The sequence below is a fragment of the Hemiscyllium ocellatum genome, chromosome 16 (genome assembly GCF_020745735.1).
Source record: "Hemiscyllium ocellatum isolate sHemOce1 chromosome 16, sHemOce1.pat.X.cur, whole genome shotgun sequence".
NCBI classification, from domain to species: Eukaryota; Metazoa; Chordata; class Chondrichthyes; order Orectolobiformes; family Hemiscylliidae; genus Hemiscyllium; species Hemiscyllium ocellatum.
The window spans coordinates 8,622,133-8,636,558 of NC_083416.1; the positions used below are offsets into that span (position 1 = coordinate 8,622,133).

At 46.8% G+C, this 14,426-nt stretch overlaps 1 protein-coding gene across 2 annotated transcripts in view; it reads left to right on the forward strand.

The window, feature by feature from the left end:
- The window catches only part of LOC132823142 (regulator of G-protein signaling 14-like), a 100,978-nt gene that overhangs the window by 26,967 nt on the left and 59,585 nt on the right, over positions 1-14,426 (forward strand). For both annotated transcript variants that reach the window (XM_060836705.1, XM_060836706.1), the window contains exon 2: positions 1,629-1,693. In XM_060836705.1, the coding sequence (XP_060692688.1) occupies positions 1,629-1,693 (65 nt within the window). The remainder of the gene's footprint in view (positions 1-1,628; positions 1,694-14,426) is intronic.

Below are 14,426 nucleotides of genomic sequence, written 5' to 3' on the forward strand. Positions count from 1 at the left end.
ATCTGGTCGACACTGAGCAGGTTGTTGCTGAGCGGGTGTTGATAACACCTTCCATCACGTTACTGATGATTGACAGTAGACTGACGGAGCGGAAATTGGGCAAGTTGGATTTCATCTTTTTATGAGTTTCCTCTGGGTGCTCTGGGTTCCTTCCACAGTCCAACAATGTGCTGGTTAGGTGAATTGGCCATGCTAATATTGTCCATAGTGTTCAGGGATATGTAGGTAAGGTGCATTAATCATGGGAAATGTAGAGTAATAGGGTAGGGGAATGGGTCTGGGTGGGTTACTCTTCGGAGGGTCGGCGTGGACTTGTTGGGCTAAATGGCCTGAATCCACACAGTAGGGATTCTAATCTATTCTATGATGAACAACACATACCTGGGCAATTTCCACACTGTCGGGTAGATGCCAGTGTTGTACCTGGACTGGAACAGCTTGACGAGGGGAGCAGCAGGTTCTGGAGCACACGTCTTCAGTACTATAGCCAGAATGTTGGCAGGGCCCACAGCCTTTGCAATATCCAAGTGCCTTCAACATGTTCCTTGAGATCATGGGGAGTGAAACAAGTTGGTTGGTGACTGATGCTGGGGACCACTGGAGGAGGCTGAGATGGATCATCCACTCAGCACTCCTGGCTGAAGACTGCTGTATCATCGTTATCATTTGCAATGAAATGTTGGACTCCCCCATCATTGAAGATGGGGATGTTTAATCTTGGTTTTAAAGCATTTGTGTGATCCCACAGTGAAGATTAATGCAATGCAAATAACCACCATCCCAGGAATCGGTCTGTTGAACCTCTGCGGACCTATATCCTTGTACATAGTTTTAGTTTCCTTACATTTGTCCACCATACTCCCAGGCATTTGCTCATTTATGAGATGGTACTATTTTGGGAAGTTTGTTTGGCTCTGAATCAGTGACCAGAGCCGATGTGCCCTCTTCCAGCCATACTCTTAACAATTGTTACAGTGTGAGTGTCTAAAAAAGGTAGCTCAGAGGGACAGACATATCAACAATTGCATTTATATATCACCTTTTACAGCATTGAAGAGTGCAGACATTGTTAGAATGGCAGGGGCAGGTGGCCATTTCAATATAAGGAAAGTTAAGTGCAAAAAAGTATACTAGACCCACCGACACCCACCCTGAATGAAAACATTAGTAACTGCGGATGCTGTAAGATGTAATTCTGAGGAAGGGTCACTGGATCAGAAATGTTAACTTTGATTTCTGCCAGGAGAAAGTGAGGACTGCAGATGCTGGAGATCAGAGCTGAAAATGTGTTGCTGGAAAAGCGCAGCAGGTCAGGCAGCATCCAAGGAACAGGAGAATCGACGTTTTGGGCATAAGCCCTTCTTTAATTTCTGCCAGACCTACTGAGCTTTTCCAGCAATCTCTGTTCTTGACCCTCACTCTGGCATCAACTACATTCCAATGACCTGCGACCTCGCCCTTTTTGACAGGTTGAATTTATGTGCACAGTAGCTCATAGGGATGGCGGCAGTCCTGAAAACTGGTCGGGTGCTGCTGACTTGTTGATGTGGACGCGAATACAATAAAGTCAAACAGTTTACTCACCTCCTTGAGCGAAATCTCTCACGTCTTTCTGTGTTCTTTCCTAGGCGCTGGCCAATTCAGACGGAGGTGAGTACATCTGAGCAGAGACAAGCAATGGATCTCGGTTGTGGTAGGTTTGGGAAATTTGGGTTTCGGGTTGTTTGGGGGGTGGGGAGAAAACCTATTGGAAACAAGGCTAACCACATTGCTTTAGGTTCAGCTTTGCGATGTGTGGTGAACAAATATTCCAGATTATAGCTCAACTGCTTCAATCTGTCCGACATGATCATCAATCACCTGGTGACATTGCTTGACTCTCGATATGCTGAGCTAATCTCCTAATGTGTGATTCTTCACACACAACGGTTTGGAAGGTTTGTCTGTAAAATAGCTGGTGTTTGAAATGTTTTTAACCTTTCCAAAGTTCAAGGGGATAAGTACCAACAGCCAACCATTCCTATAGCTGACATCAGGGAGGTAGGAACGGGAATGGACCAGAGTCAAAAAAAAAGTGTGACCCTGGAAAAAGCACAGCAGGTCAGGCAGCATCCGCAGAGAGTCAATGCTTCGGGCAGGACCCTTCTTCCGGAGTGGACCATTCGTCCCTTCGAGTCTACTATCCCGATCGATCAGGCTGGACCTGGATCTGGATTCCAGCTGCCTTGATCTCTTTCCTTGTATAGTCGTTCAGTGGTTAGCACTGCTGCCTCGCAGCGCCAGGGGCCCAGGTTCGATTCCAGTCTCGGGCGACTGTCTGTGTGGAGTTTGCACATTCTCCCCGTGTTTGCGTGGGTTTCCTCCCACAGTCCAAAGCTGTGCAGGTTAGGGTGAATTGGCCATGCTAAATTGCGCATAGTGCTCAGGGATGTGCAAGTTAGGTTCATTAGTCGGAGATAAATGTAGAATAATAGGGTAGGGGAATGGGTCTGGGTGGATTGCTCCTCGGAGGGTCGGTGTGGGCTTGTTGGGTCCTGTCTCTGAAGGTCCTGTTTCCACACTATGGGGATTCTATGATTCTGTCAGGAGTCTATAATCTGAAACTGTTAAGTCTCGATAACTCCAACTGACCTGGAGCATCCCAGACTTTGTGGGGACTGAGCCGTGCTTTCCATGGTCACAAAACTGGACTTTCAGCCTTCCCTCGTAACTGGCCCTGTCCTGATGTTAAAGTTGTTGGGCCTTGTTCCCAACAGCCTCCGTTTCTGATGAAACACCAACTCTCTTGCTCCTCGGATGCTGCCTGACCCGCTGCGCTTTTCCAGCTTCGCCCTTTTCGGCTCCAGCAATGGACTGAATCTTCAGCCCCAGGAGGGGCAAACGTGGAGCCGGAAGGGCACTAAATCAGGCTGGCTTGTAGTGTAGGCTAACCCCAGGCATTGTCCACCCTCTGTTGGAATGACACTTTGTGTGGGAAGGCCTGTGGTCAAAAGCCCTGACCCTGCCTCCACTAGAGGCCCTTGTGCAGTTAATTGAAAATCACGTAGGGTCTTGTCCGGGGGTCCTTGTGAGGATTAAGTAGAGAAAATGAGGACTGCAGATGCTGGAGAGAGTCGAGAGTGTGGAGCCGGTCAGGCAGCATCCGTGGAGCAGCAGCATTGACATTTCGGGCATACTCTTGACCCTGCTAGGATTAACCCAGCTACAAGTGGGCAGTTGCTATGCAGCGACCCCTCCAAGTCAGACTGTCCATCAGCTTTCAGGGGAATATAAGGGGCTGCCCTTGATCAATGGGTATTATCGAGAGGCCAGGCACTGTGATGGGGTATTCTCTTTTGTCTTCACCTTGTAGTAAGTCATGACCAAAAACCAAAGCAAGCACCCTAATTACTCTCCCTTCATCAGCATCTTAGGGTTGTTTGCGTAGTTTAACATTTCACCCAGAATGTCATACCACAGCCAGTGCTGCTTTCCCACAGCATGGCACCCGCTTTTGAAAGAGGACTTATTTTACTTAACCATGGGACTTGGGCATTGCCAGCGATTATTGCAATTATGACTCAACCACATTGCTGTGGGTCAGGAATCACCTGTAGGCCAGACCACGTTAAGAGTCATAGAGATGTACAGCATGGAAACAGACCCTTCGGTGCAACCCGTCCAACCCAGCCCATATCCCTCCAAACCCTCCTTATTCATATACCCATCCAAATGCCTGTTAAATGGAATGGCAGATTTTCTTCCCTGAAGAGTATTAGTGAACCAGATGGGTTTGTACAATAATGGACAGTTGTTCCAAGGTCACCACTTGGCTAGATATAGTTTCATTCCAGATTTTTACTGAATTCAAATTTTGCCGCCTTGTACGTCTCTGGAACGTTACTCTTTCATTCTGGAATACTTGCCCAATGCTGCCATTGCTTCTTCTATTCAATTGTCACAAAACCACAGCCATTGGCACAGTTTGGGTCCCTATTTTGCTATTTAAACGTCATACAGATACCTTTCACAAATCACCAGGACGGGCTGGAATCCTCTTACTGGGAGAGGGAATGAGGAAGAGAAAGAGGGAAGGGAAAAAGGGCACCTGCAGAAGGAAAAGAAAGATACAGTTTTCAAAACAATGAGAAACTCAATCCAAATAAAGCTAAAACTGTGGAGTTGAGCACAGAATAAACATTATCAACTGAACTCCCTTCTCAGTGTTGAAGGGGTTATGCTTGAATCGCCGACCCTCCTGCTCCTCTCCTGACCGGCTGTGCTTTTCCAGCACTACACTCCCGACTGCCTTCTCAGCGTATTTGTGTGTGGAAAGGCTGCCTGTTCTGTGATGCCATCCAAGAACCATGTTCCTTGTTGAGGGAAGGTACAAGAAGGGAGGGTCCACAACTCACCAGATTTCCATCCCTCATTTCTCACAACTGACCGTCAGGTGGATTATATTCCCAATCTTCTCCACACATTTATCTGAGTCCTCTACCCATTCGCTGTCAGATGTCCATACCAAGGATGTTAAATATCTACTCCTCACACTCAGCATATCATAAGGCTTCAACGAAATTCCATTTGCATCAGATGTATCATACACAGTCCATTTCCTTTCAGCCTCCTCCACTATCATCAATCATTTACTTCAAGCGCACTATGCCCCTGAAGGGGTGCCTCAGTGGTTAGCACTGTTGCCTCACAGCACCAGGGACCCAGGATTGATTCCATCCTCAGGTGACTGTCTGCTTGGAGTTTGCACATTCTCCCCGTGTCTGCATAGGTTTCATTCGGGTGTCTGATTTTCTCCCACAGTCAAAAGTTGTGCAGGTTAGGTGGATTGGCCATGCTAGATTGCTCTGTCGTGTCCTGGTGTATAAGGTCTAGACGGATGAGCTACAGTAAATGCAGAGTTATAGGGATAGGAAAGGGGACTGGTCCTGGATAGGATGCTCTACTGAGGGTCAGTGTGAACTCAACAGGACAAATGGCCTGCTTCCACATTATCGGGATTCTATGTGGGACACAGAACATAAACCTCTGTGACGAGGAGTTTTGTTTCAGATTGTCATGTTGCCAGTCAGTACAAATATCCCAACCCAACTCGTAAGTTGATGTTGTTTTTTGTATAATTGCATAGATTCTAGCCCAGGTAGAATATGCATGTAAGAGATAGTTGACATTCAGGTATACTGTTAGTTATGTGTGTGCAATGTACAGTGACATGAGTAAGCACAGAAGCTAGACAATGCATAGGTCTTTGATAAGTTAGCAATTAGATTAGATTACTTACAGGTAAGTACAGCCCAACAAGTCCACACCGACCCACCGAAGCGCAACCCACCCATACCCCTACATTTACCCCTTACCTAACACTACGGGCAATTTAGCATGGCCAATTCACCTGACCCGCACATCTTTGGACCGTGGGAGGAGACTCGGAGCACCCCGAGGAAACCCACGCAGACATGGGGAGAATGTGCAAACTCCACACAGTCAGTCGCCCGAGGCGGGAATTGAACCCAGGTCTCTGGTGCTGTGAGGCAGCAGTGCTAACCATTGTGCCACCGTGCCGCCCACACGGTGTAACAAGTTCCTGTAGTTAATAAACTTCATGACATCTGTCTCAATGAGAACCTGATCTGTGTGGTATAAGGTGGGTGATCTACAAAAATAGGCAGCATTCAGGCCATCTCATACTAGCAACGGTGTTAGGCCTGAAAATCCACATTGGTTTATGTGATATGTGATGTTATGATGGGAGGTGGGGCAGAATTGTGCTCAGCACCACTGGGTTAGTGACGGGGTAAAGTTACCATGGTTTTCATGACTGATCCTTGCCCAGTGATCCAACTGATGTGAGGCATGGATGCCACATTGTGGCAGGATTGAGGTCAGGAGTGAGGCCTGTCACAGTGGAATAGCTCAATGAGCACTCCCCTTGCAGCCTTGCACACAATCAGCTGAAACTGGGTTTGGTGTGGCCTGAGCATGGCTGGAGAATGACAAAGACGATCTATAAAGCAATTAATTGAAGACGGAAGCAGAATTAGAGGAAGTAGGCGAGGCAGTTGCTACGCAAGTCAAACGGCTACTTCCTACATTCAATTTCCAAAAGATAAAGCATTTTGAGCTGCATTACAGCACTATGTCCTGGTCTAAGGCAACATTGTCCAGTAGAAATTGTAGGCTAGCCCACAGGTGTTGCTATGGCAACTCTGTTCTGGCCACATGCACTTACTTAAGTCAAAAGCCTCCTTTGCTTTAAATTAAATGTACTCCATCTGTGTTGAGGACTCTTCTGGTGCAATTGTGCCCCCACCTCTGATTTAGATTCAAGTTCCACTTGACCTGCTGTCTTATAATGTACTCAGGCAGGCTGAGTAAAATAACACTACAATGTGTCTACGCAACTCAAACCTTTGTCACCACTCACTCAGGTAATAAAGCACAACAATAAAGCAAACACATTTTTCATCTACCCAGTTAAATGCAGAAACAAGTTAAAATTCACCTGCATCTGTCATAAGTGAGTGAGATAATAGGTCCAATAATGATGCTAACTACTGACTTTTACTTTACAAATCAAACATGTATGGTGTCACATTTGGGGTGATGCAGTGGCTCAGTGGGGTTAGCACTGCTGTCTCACAGCGCCAGGTTACTTGGTTCGATTCCACCCTGAGTCAACTCTCTGTGTGGAGTTTGCACACTCTCCCCGTGTCTGCATGGGTTTCCTCCGGGTGCTCTAGTTTCCTCCTGCAGTCCAATGATGTTCAGATTCAGAGGACTTGACCGTGCTAAATTACCCATATTGTCCAGTGATGTGCAGGTTGGGTGGATTGGCTATGGGAAATTACCTATAGTGTCCAGGATGTGCAGGTTAGGGTGGTTTGGCCAATGCTAAATTGCCCATTGTGTCCAGAGATGTGCAGGTCAGGTGGATTGGCCATGGGAAATTACGTTGCATCCAAGGAGCAGGAGAATCGACGTTTCGAGCATGAGTCCTTCTTCATGGATTCCTGAAGAAGGGCTCATGCCCGAAACGTCGATTCTCCTGTTCCGTGGATGCTGCCTGACCTGCTGCGCTCTTCCAGCAACACATTTTCAGCTCTGATCTCCAGCATCTGCAGTCCTCACTTTCTCCATGGGAAATTACCCATAGCATCCAGGGATGTGCAGGTGAGGTGGATTGGCCATGAGAAACGCAGGCTTACGGGATGGTGCTGGGTGGGATGATTGTTGGGGGGTCATGATGTGGAGATGCTGGTGTTGGATGGGGGGGTTGAGAAAGTCAGAAGTCATACTCTAACAAGTGCATTTGAAATCACAAGCTTTCAGAGCGCTGATCCTTCATCAAGTGAAGTTTGAAGGGTCAGTATGGATTTGATAGGCCAAAAGGCCTGATTCCACGATGTAGGGGTTCGATGATGCTATATCTGGATTCCCAGTTAACCTCATGAGACTGAGATGGTCTTTGGACAAGATCAGTCAGGATCCCTCATGAGAGGAAGGCGGGGAATCTTACGAGGGAAGAGGTTGAAACTTGCGGGTATGTTTGATCGTTGCTCATTCATCTTTACGCTTTCTGAGCTTGCAACCAAAAACTATGCGGTAGCAACCAAAATCTGTCAGCTTCAGTGATCAAGTGAACAGTGTTGGGAGACTGAAAGGCAGATTAACCTTCAAAGAATATCATATTGCAAAGTGGTTCAATACAATGAAATCATTTGAAGAGATTGTTAGCCAACCATTCTACCTTCAGTAAAATCCCACGTGAACTTATCTAAGTCAATAATTAGTCGATCTGCTTTGGAGAAATGGGTATCCCCTTTATTCTTGCTGTGAGGTATTGTCAGAGGCATTCTTCCTCCAGGCAACGACGTTCAGTTCTCTGTAACTAAATTAGATTAGATTCCCTACAGTGTGGAAACAGGCCCTTCGGCCCAACAAGTCCACGCTGACCCTCTGAAGAGTAATCCACCCCCTCAAGTCTCAAGATAGAGTATTATGGGCCTCAGATTTGCCGTAATGTAATTGTGACAGTGGGAATCAAGTGTTAAGAGATTCTGTTAGAAGGTTAGAAGCACAGCAGCTCAGAGTAGGGAGTGGTGCTACATGTGCGAGGGTTAAATAAAAACTAAAAGAACTGTGGATGATGTCAGTCAGAGATGTGCTGGGAAAGCTCAGCAGGTCTGGAAACATCTGTGCAGAGAAATCAAAGTTAGCATTTTGGGTCCGGTGAACCCTACCTCAGAACTCTGGGTCATCGGACCCGAAATGTCAACTCTGATTGCTCTTCAGAGATGCTGCCAGACCTGCTGAGTTTTCCCAGCATGCCTCTGTTCTTGTTACGCATGAGGGTCTCACTGGTTCACCAGCTGGCATCCAAGACCCCTGTTCACTCCAGTGGCCCTGCCCTCGTGGATGGTATCACAGAATCCCTGTTAGTGTGGACACAAGCCATTCGGCCCAACAAGGCCACACCAATCCTCCAAACAGTAACCCACCCTGACCCATTCCCCCCCACCCTATATGTACCCCTAACTAGTGCACCTAGCCTACCCAGCCCCGAACATTATGAACAAATTAACATGGCCAACCCACCCTAACCTGCACATCTTTGGACTGTGGGAGGAAACCGGAGCAAACCCCCGCAGACCTGGGAAGAATGCGCGGACCCCACACAAACAGCCGCCTGAGACTGGAATCGAACCCGGGTCCCTGGTGCTGTGAGGCAGCAGTGCTCACCACTGAATCACCGTGCCTCCCCAAATCTGATTCAACAGAAAATGAGGTGCATTCAAAACAAACTGCAGGGCAACCAGAACGTGGAGGGGGTTAATTGGAGAATTCTTTCTAAGAATTGGTGTTGATAGTTGTTGTTTGGGGTTTATGACACGAGTCTAAGGTGTGGGGTAACCCTCAGGGTTAAATCATCAACAGCCATCCCTCCTGAATAAAAGAGCAGCCCTCTGGTCCCCTGGGGCTATGGTAATCTTATCATTTACAATTCTGGGAAGTAATCTAAATAGTCATGTGATATTTTTGCTGAACCTTTTTTCTCAGGCCTGGCTTGTCTCTCACAGCAGCTTCACTGTTGTGGTTTGGGTCTTCTGTGTGGCTGTATGATCCAGATCAGATTAATTTGATTGTCTGAGACAGATTTCCGGCTGCGTCTCCACTTTTAACAGGACACCCTGTGGTCTAGAATGGTTACAACAGGCTGCAACACTCTACAGCATCAGAGGCTGGGAGGCGGCGTGGAAGGAGAGGACATTTTAGCCCAATAATTTATCACTCAAATATGGCACAGGAAATCACACTGGAACTCTAATTCTTGAGTTCTTTTTCTGTAAATACTCTATTTGACACATTGCTCAATTTGTTGCAAGGAACTGCATCAAAGTCTGTAGACCAGGTCCATGCTATCAAGATGCAGCCACGAGCAACAACAGATTGCATTTATATGGCAACTTTAACACAGTAATGCATCCCAAGATAATTAGGTAGAATTTGACACTGAGTCTTCTTTTTAATTCACTTGTGGGATGTGGGCATCACTGGCTGGGCACAGTCTTTATTGCCTGTCCCTAGTTACCCCTTTGAGAAGGTGGGGGTGGGGGGGTGGGGTGAGCTGCCTTCTTGAACTGCTGCAGTCCATCAGCTGTGGGTTGACCCACAATGCCACTGGGGTGAGAATTCCTAACCCTAACTCAGGATTGTAACCCAGCCACATTGAAGGGGCAGCATTATATTTCCAAGTCAGGATGGTGAGTGACTTGAAGTGGAACTTACAGGGGGTTGTGTTCCCATGAATCTGCTGCCCTTGTCCTTCTAAATGGAAGTGTGTGGGTTTGGAAGGTGCTGTCTGTGGATCTTTGATATATCTCTGCAGTGCATCTTGTAGCTAGTAGCAGCAGTGAGCATTGGTGGTGGAGTGAGGGGATGCTTGTTGATGAGGTGACAGTCAAGCTGGTTGCTATGTCCTGGATGATGTCAAGATTCTCGAGTGTTGTTGGAGCTGCACTATCCTGGAAAGTGGGGACTATTCCAGCCCACTCCTGACTTGTGCCTTGTAGATAGTGGACAGGCTTTGGGGAGTCAGGGGGTGAGTTACTCGCCAGAGTATTCCTATCCTTGTCATCATTTTGTTTACACAGTGAATGCAGTTTCTGGTCAATGGTAACCCCTGGGATGTTGATAATAGGGGTTTCAGTGATTGCAATGCCATTGAATATCAAGGGATGGTGGTTAAAATGTCTTTGATTAGAATAGTCATTGCCTGGCATTTGTCTGGTGGGAATGTTACTTGCCACTTGTTAGTACAAACCTGGATATTGTTCAGATCTTGCTGCATTTGAATACTTTCCATCACCTTATGGATGATTGAGAGGGCAGTAATTGGCCAGGTTGTTTCTTACACTTGGGCAATTTTCCACATTGTCGAGTCAATGCAAGTGTTATAACTGTACGGGAACAGCTTGGCTAAAGGGGCAGCATGTTCTAGAGCACACGTCTTCAGTTCTAGTTCCAGAATGCCGTCGGAATGCCGTCAGGATGCCCAGCCTTTGCAATATCCAGTGCCTCAACTGTTTCTTGGTGTCATGTGGAGTGAATTGAACTGACTTTGTCAGGCTGTAGTTTGACCAGTCTGTAAGACAGCTGTCCCAGTTTGGGGACTAGTCCCCAGATGTTAAGGAATTTGCAGGGTCAACAGCACTGTTTCTGCTCCTGTCGTTTCTGGTGCCTATGTCGATATTAGGTGGTGTTTCATTTCTTTCATGAGATTTGATCGTGATTGATACAACTGAATGATTGGCTGACCCACCTCTCCATCTTCCTTCCTACCTGTCTGCTCCACCCTCCCCTTTGACCCATCACCTTTACCTCTCCCACCCCATCCACCTATTATACTCTCAGCTTCCTTCCCCCCCCCCCAGACCCAACCCTGTCCCCTTTATTTCTCCACCCCGAGACTCCCAGCCTCATTCCTGTTGAAGGGCTTTTCCCCAGAACGTCAATTCTCCTGCTCCTCTTTCTCAGCGCCACACTCTCGATTCTAATCTCCAGCCCTCACTTTCACCTGAGCAATTACATCGGACAATTTAGAGCCAACCACATTGTTTTGGGTCTGGAGTCATACTTAAGCCAGACCAGGAAAAGAATGCAGACTTCCTTCGTTGAAGAATGTCAGTGAATGAAATGGGTTTTCTGACAGTCGACAGTGGTCATCAGTAGATGTTTAATTCCAAATTTCTTTGAATTGAATTCAAATTCTATGCTCCACTGTGGCAGGGTTCGAACCTGGATTTCCCAGATCATTCTGGATGAACAGCCCAGCAATAATACCACTGTGGCCATCACCTCCCTATACACAAGCTGCTAAGAATTTGCTGTCATGGGCGGCACAGTGGCTCAGTGGGTAGCACTGCTGCCTCACAATGCCAGGGTCTCAGGTTCGATTCCAGCCTCGGGTGACTCTGTGTGGAAATTGTACATTCTCCCCGTGTCTGCGTGGGTTTCCTCCGGGTGCTTTGCTTATCCCCCCTCCGACAATCCGAAGATGTTAGGATGGATTGGCCATGCTAAATTGTCCATAGTGTTCAGGGGTGTATACATTAGGTGCGTTGGTCAGGGATAAATGTAGAATAATAGGGGAATGCGTCTGGGTGGGATACTCTGCGGAGGATTGGTATGAACTTGTTGGGCCAAATTGTACACTAAGGGTTCTATAAATTTGGAAATTAAAAGTAGCACACGGAATACATTGTAGATAACAGACACTTGGGGTGCATTACAATCTGGGAGCGATGATTAGAATCAACTTTAGTTGACAGATTCTGGATCAGTGGTGCTGGAAGAGCACAGCAGTTCAGGCAGCATCCAAGGACAGGCAGGATAACTCTGGAACGGTTTTAAATCCACACTCCGTTGGAGAGTTACATCCCAAGTGTAGTCTCATCATGCAAGTTGGAAAAGGGCTTGATTGGTTCAGGTGGGAGCCAATGGCCAGTGCATTTGTAAGCTGCTGACAGAGTTAGCAAAAAGTGAGACTAACTGAGCAAGATGCATTTGGGAACTAGAATGTCACTTCCTGTCAGTTGTGTGGGCAGGAGGAGAGGGAAGGAATTCATTCCAGAACCTGAGCTGCTCTAGCTGCATCATGTTGCGGTGTGCTGAGATTAACAGGTTTAATTTAAAACGTTTAGGAATCTTTAAAGGCCGATACAGTTTCAGAAACTCTGGTGAGTGCGGGTTTTGTGTGTGATCTGTTGTGCTTTGGGAACAACGAGGAGTGAGGGGTGTTGGAATACTGAAGCAACTACTGGAGAAGCTCAGCAGAGCTGGAGAGAGAGCATTTTGAATCCGGTAAGACTTTTCTTTAGAACTGGTCACGTTAGTTCTGAAGAAGGGTGACTGGACTCAAAGTTAACTCGCTCCTCTCTCCGTGGATACTACCAGACTTGCTGAGTTTCTCCGCTATTCTGTGTTTCCCTGTTATATTTTTACTCGCTCAAGCGAGATGGAAGCCAATGGGCCTGAGAGAGAGCTGAATTCTTGTGAAGGTTAGTCATTGGTTTCGAAACAGATGACTGGTGAGTGGGTAGACTTACGTCCACTGGGCTAGCTTTATTGGTGACCATTGTTCCAACTTGTTTGATGGGTCATCCTGACTGCATGTAGTGATACACTATTAGAACAGGAATGAATTGGAAATGCCTGATGGTGGGGGATTGAGCAACAGGAATTCTCGCAAAGCCCAAGGCCCAAGGGAAATCATCGATGTTCTACTCAGAAATGGATTCCTCATTAGTCATGGTGTGTTTGTCAGGCTGGAGTCTGTACCGAGGCTGTTTCAGCACAGAAGCCACATGAAAACCTTGAGCTGATTAATGGCATGCATGGCTGATGCTACTAAACAATTGTCTCCGTAATCAGACAGGTTTCGTTTTCCTGCCTCAGCGTTAGTTGAGTCAGAGATATTTTATAATGATTAACGATAACAATAACGCCTGTTTTGACTTGATGAAACAACTGGTTTCATGAGTCAGTACAGCCCCAAGAAAAGCCATTCAGCCCATCCAGTTTATACCAGTTGTCTGTCTGGTCACTCCTATTTCCCAGTTCCCCTGTAGTCCTTTAAGTTTATTTCCCTTGCATTAAGCCCATGCAATTCCTTTTGGTAATCATTGATTGACTCTGTTTCTACTTCCCTTGTAGATAGTGGGGTTTCTGATATTACCATGTGCCATTTAAGTGCAGCACTTCCTCACATCCCCTGTATTTCCCCTCCAAAACCTTAAAATCTCCAGTCATTGTGCCACTCATTCATGAGAGGAGCTTCTGTTTGTCTGTGTGGTCTTTTCCATCTTTATCAAATCTCCCCTTCACCTTTTTGTTCACCTCTGCTTTTTTACAAGGGTGTAATTATTAGATTAGATTACTTGATTACTTACTTACAGTGTGGAAACAGGCCCTTCGGCCCAACAAGTCCACACCGACCCTCCAAAGAGCAACCCACCCAGACCCCCTGCATGTACCCCTCACCTAACACTACAGTCAATTTAGCATGGCCAATTCACCTAACCTGCACATTTTTGGACTGTGGGAGGAAACCGGAGCACCCGGAGGAAACCCACGCAGACACGGGGAGAATGTGCAAACTCCACACAGTCAGTCGCCTGAGGCGGGAATTGAACGTGGGTCTCTGGCGCTGTGTGGCAGCAGTGCTAACCACTGTGCCACTGTGCTGCCCCAAATTATGTTCCTGGTGTCTCTTGGAAACAGTGCAGACTGTGTGTGCATACACCCACCCTCCCATTGTACAAGGACCCTGTCTGGTTGCAAGACCAGACCCAATAGTATTCACTGAGAATAAGTTACCAAAAGGTTCCCCTTGTTTCTATCTTGCCACTTTAAGTGGATATCATATTTTGGAGCTACCAGGGCCAGTGTTCGAAGGAAGCTCGGCAATTTGCAACCAGTCAAACTGCCAATCATCAGGAGGGAGTTGCATTTATATAGCACACACAACAGCACTAGACATCCCACACAAACACTTCTCAGGAGCATAAACTGACAGTGCCTCATAATGCATTACACATTTCGTCAACGCAAATTCTCTTTAACGCGATTGACGAATTTGGGGACGCTGTTTCTATAGTGTGACTGTTAAAGCTTGTGTTGGCTGCACTGTCACCAACACTTTGAGGGCCGTTTCTAAAGTGCGGCTTTTCTGTAACACAAGGTTTCATAAGAACATAACCATCGTGTTATAGAGGAACTGATTGGATGAACAAGTAAGTGAAAACCGAGATGGAGAGATAGGTTTGGTGAAACTTCTTACAGGTGAAAGGGGTTTAAGAAGGACCATTCTGGAACTTATTGTCCCAAGCTGGTGATGGCACAGTTGCCAATGGCAGAGTGAAGTAGGGGGA